Source organism: Lytechinus variegatus, chromosome 19 (genome assembly GCF_018143015.1).
Source record: "Lytechinus variegatus isolate NC3 chromosome 19, Lvar_3.0, whole genome shotgun sequence".
Lineage (NCBI taxonomy): Eukaryota > Metazoa > Echinodermata > Echinoidea > Temnopleuroida > Toxopneustidae > Lytechinus > Lytechinus variegatus.
The window spans coordinates 21,866,891-21,880,577 of record NC_054758.1 but is presented as its reverse complement, the minus strand read 5'-3'; the positions used below and the strand labels follow the sequence as shown (position 1 = coordinate 21,880,577).

At 36.7% G+C, this 13,687-nt stretch overlaps 1 protein-coding gene across 2 annotated transcripts in view; it reads left to right on the top strand.

Annotated features, from left to right (window-relative positions):
• The first annotated feature begins 10,279 nt into the window (after nucleotides 1-10,279).
• LOC121405850 (2-oxoglutarate-dependent dioxygenase htyE-like) overlaps nucleotides 10,280-13,687 on the top strand; it is a 30,040-nt gene continuing 26,632 nt past the window's right edge. The window contains exons 1-2 of one of the 2 annotated variants that reach the window (XM_041596821.1): nucleotides 10,280-10,419; nucleotides 12,953-13,131. In XM_041596821.1, coding sequence (XP_041452755.1) covers nucleotides 12,973-13,131 — 159 coding nt within the window. In that variant the 5' untranslated portion in view covers nucleotides 10,280-10,419; nucleotides 12,953-12,972. Of the gene's footprint in view, nucleotides 10,423-12,952; nucleotides 13,132-13,687 lie in introns of both variants that reach the window. The other variant, XM_041596822.1, reaches the window with a different exon arrangement.

The following is a 13,687-nucleotide window of genomic DNA, read 5'->3' as shown; positions in this document are numbered from 1 at the left end:
ATATAATTATTGCCAACTTGATTGAAATATTACCTCCAAAGTTTACTTATTACATTGTGATGGGATAGTTATATTGCAGATATTATACAGATATTGACTAATTGGGTGTGTAATATAAACATTCTTTGGACCGCCGGATTTGTATTTTCCAGAGGGGTTATATTTTCCCGAAGCGCGCAGCGCTGAGGGAAAATATGATCACGAGGGAAAATATTAATCCTTTAGGTGGTCCAAAGAATGTTTTTTTTACACATCCCATCAGTCAATATCTGTTATATTAGATAGCCTCTAATTAAAGTTAGGCCTAACGATGCATGCAGCATGTATATGATATTCACAGTGATTGATTGAACTGGTATAGATCTAACGTTAGATCTTGATCTATAGATATCTATAAATAACGTTAGTCTAACCCTTTTCTATTCAAATCAACTTTGTTTTAGGCCTAGCCCTAGATTTAAATCCAAGTTCGAGCCCAGGACCCAAGGCAGGCCGATAATGCATGGTAACATCTAATCCACAAGAGGGCGCCATACACGTAGAAAAATATATTCATGGACCGGTTGGTCAATATATTCATCGAAGGTGGACCGGCTGGGAAAATACATTGATTTTGATCATATCACGTGACGCGTAATGGACCAATCGCGCTCGGCTATCTGTCTTGGCTATCTAATATTAACTCTTATTGCCAACTTGATTGAAATATTACCTCTAAAGTTTACTTATTACATTGTGATGTGATAGTTATATTGCAGATATATATCTATATGTTTTTATTTTAGAAAGAAAAGTTTACCATATTGCAATATTTTCTTCATTACTATTTCTATTTTATCATTCAAATCTATTCATATTTTTGATATGTTTTAATAAAAACAAAAACATTTTAACCTAATGCAACAGATTTCGCAGTTTTTTTTTATTCTAGTGGTCGTCGCAGAGAGAGTAAATTGCAAGTCTCAAGTGCGTAATTTTTATTGGATTGCAAACTAAGTTGCTACGATTTAGGGGGTTGCGTTTAAATCTATAACAATTTCTATTGATATGTTTTTCCAGTTGATAACTATTGTTGCGGATTCATATCCAAGAAAAAAAAAGATTGTAAGAGTTCTTGCAAGAAAGGAATGGCAGAAGAGATGGGACAAGTCAACTCCAGAATTAAAAAAATACCAGAAAGCTGTCTCCGAAAAAACTCCCTTTGATTATCTCTGTATAGATAAAAGAGGTGAAAAAATGATCCACAGATTACGTTTGGGAGGTTTGGGTTTAAATGACTTCCTTTTTAAGAAGGGAAGACACACGACTGGATTGTGTGAATTTTGTAATGAAAGAGAAACGATATACCATTTCTTATATGTTTGCCCTAAATTTATTATTCAACGAGCCCTATTACTTGCGGAATTAAATGTTAACAATATCCCTGATGCGGAACGTAAAGTGGAGAATCTCACACTTAAGACACAAAGTGCTCTAATCAGATATTTCAAAAGGACTCATAGATTTCAAATTGGCTGCCCGGATGGCAACCATCTTAACAGGGTGTAGTCAAGAGTAAAGAGAACTAAACTTTAGCAAATTATTACTTTCGTGACCATAATACCTTGCTGAGCAAAGTGTATATAATTATTCATATTTTCGGGGGTAATTCTTTATGATGTTTTCACCGAATTAATCTATGTGTGCACCTTTATTGTCACTTTCACTTTATCACATGGCCCTTGAATGTCAGTATTTATTCTACTATAAATGTTTTCGCTTTAAAAAAAATGATAATGTTGATATGGTTCCGATCGATTTGACATAAATTTGCACCTGCGGAATTTAAATCAAGTTCTACGAGGTATTGGATAGAGCGCCCCCTGCTTACGTTTGAGAGACATAGGGAATACAATTTTTTTTTGTACTCCTGAGACGCCCTCGAAATGCACCTCGAGCGGGCTTGTCAGGATAACGTACTAATACAGGGCAGGAGAGGTGGTCTTGCACAATTTCCTGGGAACTTTTCTTTCCTTTCTTCCATTTACTTTTCAAACTGACATAATTTGAACAAAGAAATTATCATATTTTGGAAAAAAAGAAAAGCATATTTATAAGGCAACAATAGTCAAAACTGACTAGTTTGCCTATTCAAAATAACAACAACAACAACATGTATTATTTCATATATCACTATAGAATATGTTATGCTAAATTTGGCTTAAAATCCAACACAAAGGGAACAAAATGGTTGAGCTCGGTTCCCTACGAGTCCCAAATCTATTCATGATATACAAAAAGCCGTTCAGTATCGTTTCATTCTAAGGCTCGAGTCCTAAACTCAAAGTAGGTTCGAATAAGGAGGAAAACAAACATACATAACGCTACAAAATTCATAAAAATCGGATATCAAGTACCTTCGCTTATTCTCACATAACAATATATGCATATTCTGCTCGAAATGCAAATGAAGAACATGACATCACTCTTCTTTTTTTTTGGGGGGGGGGGTTCATTATCAAAAAAAAAATGAATCATTTTGTCTTCTCTTCATTATTATTTTGAATAACGTTTGATTCCTCCCTGAATATCATGAATTGCAATTTTTCAGGCATATTTTGATTTGTCTTGGCGAAGAGTATTGTTGTCAATTCGGCACAAAATGAAATACCAAAAAAAAGTTATCGTGAGTGACATCACTGACTTTCTGCTCGAAATGTAAATGAAGAACATGACGTCATTCATTTTTTTAAATGAAATAATGAAACAAACAAAAAGTTGTAGTGAGTGACATCACCGACTATCTCAATGCATTTCTATGCATATAACTTTTTCAGCGAAGAATAAGTGCAATTTTGAAATGACATTTCTTTCATACATCCGATTTTGACAATAATTCCAGTATTATAATCATTTGATTTTTCTATGTTTTAAATCTAAATCAACTTTTTGTTGGGATGAAGCGGACCTTTGACATTTTCCGGGCCATGAGAATTAATCAATATTTTCAAATTCTATATAGTTTTTACTTTCTTATTGCCGCCTATTCAGCTGTCAAATTACATTTTGATGTATTTCAATGTTATCTACTTGTACTAAAATTGTGTGTGCGTGTGTGTGTGTTGGAGTGTATCCCCCCTCCCCACGATCCGTCAGTAAAATCGTTTTAAATCTTTCAATTTTCCGGACAGCGAATTTAAATGTGACAACTTGCAGGTTTTACTCTTTTAATGTTTGATAGTAGTTTTGCTTTTCAGTTACAATTTATTTTAATAAAGGATGTCAAAGGTACTAAGATGTGCTTGAAAGCTCGTTATCTCTATCATGTCTATAGATTCACATTTTGAAGAGCACAATAAAAGTTGTGTCAATGTAAAGGTGTAGTCAGTACTTCTGATTTGCATTAATTGAACGTGCTAAATGGAGAGTAAAACAAACTGATATTGTGATAATTCAATCTAAACTATTCGAGACAGCTTCCTATGGAAGCTTAAAAGTGCCACCGAGATGTTGAGATAATTATCTCGGGAAGTCGACATCTTGATAGCAAAAGATAAGATGACGAGATCCCAGATCTCATCATGTCGACATCTTTTAGAAGAGATGTTGAGATGACAAGATCCCGGATCTCATCATGTCAACATCTTTTAGAAGAGATGTTGAGATGACAAGATCCCGGATCTCATCATGTCAACATCTTTTAGAAGAGATGATGAGATGACAAGATCCCGGATCTCGTCATGTCGTCATCTTTTAGAAGAGATGATGAGATGACAAGATCCAGGATCTCATCATGTCAACATCGTGTAGAAGAGATGATGACATGACAAGATCCAGGATCTCATCATGTCAACATCTTGTAGAAGAGATGATCAGATGACAAGATCTTCGATCCATGATCATGTCATCTAATCATCTCTTCTTAAAGATGTAGACATGACGAGATCCAAGATCTTGTCATCTCATCATCTCTTCTACAAGATGTCAACATGATGAGATCCGGGATCTTGTCATCTCATCATCTCTTCTACAAGATGTCAACATGATGAGATCCAGGATCTTGTCATCTTATCATCTCTTCTTAAAGATGTTGACATGATGAGATCCGGGATCTTGTCATCTCATCATCTCTTCTACAAGATGTCAACATGATGAGATCCGGGATCTTGTCATCTCATCATCTCTTCTAAAAGATGTCGACATGATGAGATCTGGGATCTCGTCATCTTATCTTTTGCTATCAAGATGTCGACTTCCCGAGATAATTATCTCAACATCTCGGTGGCACTTTTAAGCTTCCATAGCTTCCCTGCATGACGATATTTCTTTTATGACGTATCTGTCCTGATAGCCTATAAAATTCTTCCAAATCATATTCCACCGTCGACAAAAATGGTTAGTGCTAAACTATTCAACAGGGGAAATCTTTGGAAGACATATGACAAAATGGCGATTTGTACCTCCATTTCCAGAGCATGTGGTACGGTAAGTACTATCGATGTGGTATCGTATACAAAATAATGCACGTAAGCGCGTGCATGCAGGGCCAAATAATGAACGATGTGCGAGAAGAGCCAATATGGATTTACCGCACCGAGGTCCGCAGGACCGAGTGCGGTATATCCATTTGGCGAGTCGAGCACAGAGTTCATTATTTAGGTCCTCTATGCACAAGAATGCGTGCATTATTTGTTTTATACAACCCCCTATGTTACTGAGTTGCCCCAAATGCTATATTTCATCTAAATTCTAGATAATTCTAGATGATTTCAGACCTTGCACTATCCTGCACTCTGACGTCAGTGCAGGATAGTACTTTTGGTATGATGTCAGAGTGCAGGATAGTGCGTTTTGGATGCAATAGTGTGTTCAAAATTTGTCAACACAGTGGAATTTGTGATTGTGTAGATATGGTTCACACTTTTAACATAATGCTCAAATTCAAATGTTAACACCCGTGCAGTGTGAATTTTCACAGTGTGCTCACCGAGTAGACTGTGTGGACGTGTGGTTCGCACTGTCAAAATGTTCCAATTGAACACTGTGGATATATTCTATATTGTGGACACTTTTAATGTGCGAGTGTCTACAGTGTGTACACATGGTAGTCTATGTGAAGATATGATTCACACTGTCCAAATACATACTGTGGACACCTTTACTGTGTGAGTGTATACAGTGTATAGTAGTCTATATGTGAAGATTATGATTCACGCTGTTAAATACAGACTGTGGACAACTCGACAGGATGAGTGTTCATAGTGTGTTCACATAAGATGTACTCGTAACGTTCAAATTTCATAGTGTACGTGGGGATGATTTAAAACTGTGTATACCACACACTGTGTGCGTATTGTTGGACATATTTTGATCAAGGTATGTGCGTAAATAATCATTAACTCTATGAGGGGATGCGTGGGAGTTTGGTTATGTCCCGTTACACCACGTTATAGACCGATCAAACTATAAACGTATTTTTCATTGCCATATACATGTATAAGCGGGGTTTGAAGTTAGTTACGCTGTTGGGACTGCGTCACTAGAGGGCAGTCTTTCGCAAACGTCAATGGCAAACGTTGCTCTTCATGCATTTTTTTCCCCTTAGGATTTTTTTTATTGTATTCTCTCAAATCAAAATACACATTTCATCAACAAGTGGAAAAATTATTTGAAAAATAATGAGAAATTATACAATAAATCCATATCCAATATAATATACATCAAACTTCAAAGATAATGGAAAATAATACTGACAATTAAGCTTTTCTAGAAACATAAAGAGAGAGAGAGAAAAAAAACAGTGATGTTGTACCGCACACCCCACCCCTGCTCCCATAAAATACATGATAATCGATGTAGGCTCCAATAAAGAACATAAAGCTGACTTGTTTGTCTGCATGCTCTCTCTTGAGAATGACAATTACTTTTAATAATTTGTTATTATTATTAATAATGATAATAATAGTTGTAGGCCCTATTTATAAAGCGCCTTTTGCCTGAGGATACAAAGCACTGCTATTATAACCCCGGCTTTAGCTCGAGCTACCATCGTCAGCGCTCAGTGCATGCAAGGAATTAAACCTGCCGGGTACCTATTCACCTCACCTATTACTGCAATCGTGTTTTGTTTTGTTCAAAATAATAATTATAATCCTTGGGGATGGTTGGGGCTAGTTGTACGGAATTATTTTTTTCGGAGGGTTATTGTCCGGGTGTGATTTTTATCGGGGGTAATTTTCCTTGCACTCTAAAAAAGGATTGGTCAAAATGACCAATCTATTGGTTAATATGTGTCAGACCGATAAAATTGGTCAAAAGCAACCAAATTACTGGTTCAAATCGACCAAAATTTTGGTTGATATTGACCAATTTTATTGGTTGGACACATATTAACCAACAGATTGGTCATTTTGACCAATCATTTTTAAGAGTGTGGGGGCAAATGACCTCGGGGTAATTGTCCGGGGTTAGTTGTCCGGGGGTAATTGTCCTCGGGGGTAGTTGTCCTCAGGGATAATTGTCCGAGGGCTAGTTGTCCGGCAGAATGATAGTCGAGTCAAACAGTTTCTGACAGCATATTGCTTTTTTTCTATTTTTGTTTTGCTTTGTTACGCTTTTCGTTTGCTTTAATATGTGACCCTGTTCATTGTTAGAAATGTTAGTTTATCAATTTTTTTTTGTTTGATAATTAATTTTGTAAAAAAATCGTTTATTTTAATTGATTTTAATTCTTTTATTTTTTTCATTTGAAATCTATGAAATAAACTTGAAACTTGCAAATATATTTTCTCTGTTATTTCATTTGGGGAAAAAAGGATATATGATGGTCAGCTTACCCCACCACCAGGCGCGAATCCAGGGGGGGGGGGGCTCAGGGGGCATGTCCCCCTCCTTTGATAAGCAAAATAAAAAATTGTAATGTAAAAATGCCATGAAAACATAGGAGTGCCCCTTCTTTAATATTTAATATTTTTTCGGGTACGAAAGATCCTTTATTGTGGTTGAAGACCTTTTTTTTTTCTTTTGGCTATTGGTATCCTTAATTTCCTCCGAAAAATTTGCCCCCCCCCTTCGGAAAATCCTGGATCCGCTCCACCCCCCCCCCCAAATTGTCACCGCCGGTCATTTGCAGGGAGATATTTGGTATATTTCGCGTCAGTTCAATCACTTACTCACTTTTGTTCTCTTTCGTTTATGTGAATGCAACATGATTACCCCCGAATACATTACACATCGGTAAAACCTCCTGCAGGCTGGCATTCGATGCGTCGTCTCTTCTCTTCCTCTTTGACATTACACGGTTGAATGGTCCACTGAATGATTTACAACAAAGCAATGCAGTATTACAGGTTGCACTTTTCCCCTTTTTTATTCAAAAAGTTTAATTGCGCATCCTGAAAGACAAAGCCATAACTTAATGTTTTTCTGTTGTTTTTTGGGCGCATATACAATAATGATAATAAATGCAATAAAAAAGAGAGGGCGGTAAATATTATAACCCGTCAAATATGGAATCTGGAATATGATGATAAAAAATTGTATGACATGAGCACTTGTGTAGATACGTTACAATAATATTGTAATACTTATACATCTGACATTTGCATGTAAAGTCTTTGGGCATCTAGTTCTGTTGATGATTTTCCTTTTAAAAAAGAACAAAGACCCCTCGCCCGGAAATCTTGCAATAAATCTGTTTTTTGTGTGGTTAAACAATTAAGATTGCATAATAATGAATGAAAGATAAAACAATTTTATTTATTATTTTTTTGCACTTCCATTTAATTCAATAACTGTCAAAGAGAACACGTATTTTCCTCACCTAAATAGTCATTACAATCGACCAGTTGGTGGAGTTTCATTGAGTAATTTATGATCGCTGGATTGGACGATGACCGTTTACCAAAGTTCGACGCTTGTCTTTAGCCCAAATTGTCCTTATCTTTATTTTTTAGTTCAGGGTAACGACGGGCACGACGGGGGTGACAATAAACTTAGCAGTAGCGTACCTAGGATTTTCCACAGGGGGGGGGGGGTAAAACCGTCCGCCTAAAAATTTGACAAGCAAAAAAAAAAGAAAAAAAGTTCTTCAAGCTCGTCATGGGGGGGGGGGGCAAAATAGGTATTCAAGCTCGTCAGGGAGGGGGGGGGGCAGAAAAAGGTTTTCAAGCTCTTCAGTGGAGGGGGCAGGGATACGTCCTTTGCATGGGTTGTGACTCGTCAGGGGGGGGGTGGTGCAGTCTGCCCCTGCCCCGTACGTATACGCTATTGAAACTTGAGCATAATTGCATACACATGCACTAAGATTTTTTTTTTGACCGTAAATGAAACACTTTGCAAACCTTCGGGTGTAATTCTGCACCATAATTAATAAAAGGTGCAAAACCGACATTAAAAGATAAGCCCACCCTCACCACTGCCAACAAAATGTTGATTTGAATAAAAAGAGAAAATCTAACAAGCATAACATTGCGGAAAATTTCATCAAACTTGGATATCGGTCAAATTATAAAGATATGGCATTTTTCGCTTAATTTCTCAAAACAGTTATATGCACATGGTATGCAAATGAGGAGACTATGACGTCAACTATTAACTTCGTATTTTATTATATGAAATATGAAATATTCTAATTTTCTCCTCATTGTCAAGTGATACAACGATTAATTCCTCCATGAACAAGTGGAATTGGCATTGTTTAATATATGGTTCAATTAAGTTGGTCCTTATTGTAAAATCTATAAAAAAATATACTGTATAATTCCAACAATAAAAAACAAAAGAAATATTGAGTGATGGGCATCATCTATCGACTCACCTAGTTGTGCATATATCACTGTTTTGTGACCAATTTATAAGCGAAATGTCATATCTTTCTTATTTTACGTCCGATTTTGATGAAATTTTCAGCACTAAATGCTAGTTTGATTTTTCTCGATATTCAAGACAGCATTTCCTGGGTTGGACTTGACCATTGATCATTGTCCATCATTAGAAGAAGACACTGGTGTATAAGGGCGCACCAACCCCCGCAGCCCCATGATCTTGAAGCTTCACATCAAAAGGAAAGGAAATGGAAAAGAAAAAGACGGAAAGGGTTGAATGATGTTAAGGCATTTTTTTCACAAAATTTTTCATTGTTAGCATGTATTTCGCTCGCTCGCTGTGGTCACCAGCGATTTTTAAAATATATTATTTTATGATCGCAGAGAACAAGTGATCATTAGTTCGTTAATTTTTATTATTATTTTTATTATTTTATTTTATTATTATTATTATTATTTTTTTGGGGGGGTTCATGGTGACAAGGAATTATAAGCTGAAAGATTTTATCCGAAATCAATTTTTGCATGATTTTTATTTCATTTATCAAAACATCTTTCACCAAGATAAAACATTAATAAGCTCACAGGTTGTTTCACATAATGGTCCTGCATATAAGAAATAGACATATTAAAAGGAAAGATTACAAATAATTAGGAATACATGTAATATTATACAGCAAAACTACTAATAATGCTAAAAGTGAAACATCAGAAAAAAAATAGCAAGACTTATCTCATAGTAAGGTAAAGAAGTGAAGGAAAATGAATGAGGTTAACCGCATCGACATGAAATCCGGGCATGAAACAAGAATGCTGCGCCTCAATTTTAAGAATTGTATCAATAATATGAAACTAACAATGATGAGGCATTTTATTAGCGTCTATTAGTTAATTGGCAGTAATGTGGGCCTATACCGTATACCGGTATATACATTTCAAATACATTCATGTTGCCCCCCGGGGTTGCCCCCCCCCCTTTCTTTCTAGCCACACAGCAAAAACTGTGGTGTTAACCGGTGTACATAGAGGACCAAACCAGTTATTTCACACCGGTGTTAAATTGGTGGTGTTAGTTTTACACCTTTGGTTGTGACATTTACACTCTTTGGTGTTATGTTCAATCTTTGGGTTTAATTCTAACACCTCAGGGTGTGGTCCTCTATTAACACCAATTGGTGTCAGTTTTAACACCACAGTTTTCACAGCGTAGGCTAATTGTCACCCCTCGATCCCCTAGGAGCTGAGTGCATATATGTAGTGCCATGGCAGTGATAAAATTTTATCAGCGGCGTCCGAGGTCGCGTCGAGGCCATGCTCGAGGCCGGCTAGGGCGCAAGACAGACTGAGCCCGGCGGCCGCTCCGTGCATACGGTATTTATGCTAGCTAGCGCTAGCGCAAGGCAGCTGGCGGAATTTTTGCTGCAATTCGCAAACGGGTAAACATTGGCATGATTGGATACCCAGTCAGTGCGACGACGGAGCCAGTAAAGAGAAAGACTCTGCCCGGGTTGCCAAATTGACGTCCTGGACGGTCCTGACTTCTCACTCCTGGGTCTAAGGAATCCAACATTTATTTACCGTATAGACTTTTATAAACAAGAAACGGCACAAGCTATTATTAAGGTAAACTATCGTAATTAGATCAACTTTCGACCGCGACTCTTGCATGGAGCTCTGCCGTCTCTCCCCGGGTGCTCCAACACAGAGGTCCGCTAGGATTCGCGCTCCTCTCTCTAGACTCTAGAATTTCAAATCTAGGCCAAACTCCAACTGTCCAAGCCTAGTGTAGGAGTTTATTTTAAACACAATGTATTAAATGATTATATTTCCTTTGATGTTAACTTTCCTTTGATCTCCCCACTTCTACAAAGACTCCTTCATCTTAAATTATAAATAGATCTAGCATGTCTAGCATCTAGGGGCCTACATGGCCTAACACAGTTTTAACAGTAACAGTTGACATTGCCAATGCCATCCTTTCATCTCCTGCTTTGCATACCGTATACTGTACAATACCTTTGCAATGTTCTTTTCTTCATGTTCATTCTAGTATGATTCAGTTGATTTACTCTGAATGGTTTAACCTTTAGTAAAAGTAATGTTTATTCATAGTCATAGAAGCTCATTTATATTCATTATGAAAGCCTATATAGCCTAGGCTAGGTCGCCTACTTCTTTTTGTATTCAAATCTAGATCTATTTTGGCCACATACTGCAGACCCCCCCCCCAGGGTGACCAGATTTCACAAAATGAAATACGGGACAATTGACAAACGAAGATCAACAAAGAAGCCCACATAAAGTGTTAAAAAAAAGTGTTAGACTTGTGAAAAAAATAAAAAGAATTGGAAGGGAAGGTGAACGAAAGAATGAAGGAGAGAAAGAAAAGTGATGATTGAGAAGGAAAGAAAATAAAGGAAAGCAGAAAAAATAACAGAAAGTTAGAATAAAAGAAGGATGAAAGAAATAATAAAAGAGATAAAAAAAGGGTTTCTGTCATTCATTGAAATGAATATAGAAAGAAATAAAGAAAGAAAAAAAAGAAAGGAAGGGAAGATGAATAAATGTCTGAAAGACAAAATAAATGAGAGAATTAAAGAGGGAAGGTAAGAAAAAGAAGGAGGAAAGAAATAATGAAGGAATTAAACATGTTTCCTTCATTCTTTGAAAGAAAGAAGAAAAATGGAAGGAAGGGAACGAAAGAAAGAATAAGAAGGGAAAATATAAAGAAAGGAAGAAAGAGTGGAAGGGAAGAATGAAGGGAGGAAAAAACAAAAAAGAGAAAATAATGGAAGGAGAGAAAGAACCAAAAGAAAAAGGAGACGAAGAAAGAAGGATGCCAAGGTAATTATATGGAAAGAAAGAATGAAGGAAATAAAAAAGGATATTTGATATAAATAAAGATAGATGGAACAAAAAAGGGCATGCAGAAAGGATAGGGTATATATAAAAGAAAGACAAGGGAAAAGTTCAAACTTCAAGTAAACAAAAAATCCTAATTTTATTTGGTGTTTTTTTAAATGTATTTTTAAAATTAAAAAATAAAATGTTTTAGAAATGAATAAAATTTCGAAGTGAAACATATTGTCAAACTTAAAAATTAGATGAAACATCGCGGCATCGTGCACACCAAGACTCAAAACGAAAGCTGAAACAACTAGATCTATAAAAAGTCAATAACTTGTTCCTCCGATTACATCTCCGAATCATTAATCTGAGAATCCATAGTATAATTATAAAAATTTCCGCCGATTTTGTGATTATTTTGGTGGAAAAACTGTTTATCATGTGAGATTGTTTTCACCTTTGAGAATTTGCTTCGATCCTACATGCCTAGCTAGTAGCCTGCCACACACAGGCAGGAGGCCAGTTCGTTTGCAATTGGTTAGCAAGAAATAACCGCAGAACTTGCAAAAGTTTACAGTTATCGATTTAATTGTCCCTGCTTCGTCAGCTGTTGGTTATCTAATGAAAATTCGTCACTTGTAAATGTATTACATACTACATTTTGTTCAATATTCTGAAACACGGGACAAATAGGCGTCCCGGGAAGGGTTTGTCGGGACGCCGGGACACAGGAGCAAAATACGGGACAATCCCGGGAAATACGGGACGTCTGGTCACCCTGCCCCCCCCCCCTCCCCCGAGTAAAAAAGTAGATCTGGGCCTAGATTTTTACAGTCTACACAAGAGATCAATAATAATACTTTGATTCAAACAAACTTTATAGCAGGCCTGCACTAAATTGTTTCCCTGATGTTTTTTTTTCAGAACCTAGGTTCTAAACAGTTCATGTGAGAAAAACTTTGCTCGCAAAGGTGCTTGTGAACGTTCATTGCAATTAAGAAAAGTCTGAACTTGTAAATAAATATCTCTAGACCTACAATGTAGGCCTAATTAATCCATGAGAATTTAAAAAAATATTGTATTATTACAGAAAAATATAAGATTTCTAAACTTCCCATTTGGGGACTTGGCTTTTTGATGTATCTCACATTGTTTGGCCCATGACTGACAACATTTCAGAATATTTGAAGAAATCAACACCAACCAAGGTTTTACAAATTAGATTGATTATTCCTGTTCCCTAAATGAGTTGAATAAAAATGACTTCCTTTTTTATTTCACTTTGCTTTTTTTTTAATCGCAGCCAATCAACAAACCAACAATGGTGGACCGTGTGCCAGTCATTGATTTTTCGGCATACAGCTTGGATCGCGAGAATCCTGTCCCAGAAGAATTTCAGAAGCTTATAGACGATGTTCACGATGCCCTTACGACCATCGGTTTCATGTATCTGAAGAACTGTGGGATTCCAGCTCAAACGGTAAATCCTAGCTTGCTTGACAAGGGCAAGGCCACTTTTAGGTCTGCACTGCTTTCCACAAAACCAGTGCAAATGGAAGGAAGTTTACAAGGGCATTTCAAAGGCCAATCAATATGAAGAGCCTCGATCCCTTGAATGGCCCTGGATAACCTAGTCTGCAGGCACAGACCCTAATTGAAACTTGGATCAACAAGTGTGTCTCCATGCAAAGACAAGCACCTAAAAAACTTGCTGTTCCAATTCAGGCCTTCAGTACACAAGGCATGAGTAGGCTGCAATTCAGACCCTTAACTCGAGTGAAGGTTTGCACAGCAGACTAGGATAAGCCCTACATGAGATAAAGCAGTATGCATTCTTTCAGATGACACATATTCCTTTTTTTCTTACCCAAAACATTCAGAGAATGATGAAATAGAGTTAAATTTATAATTGAATCAATATTTTAAGAATTCTTTTCAACTCTCCATGTCCATTGAATTTTGTATGAACAAGTATTGAATGAGAACTGAAAAAGTACTGGGAAATCTACCGCCTACATCTCAGCAATATAGAATCA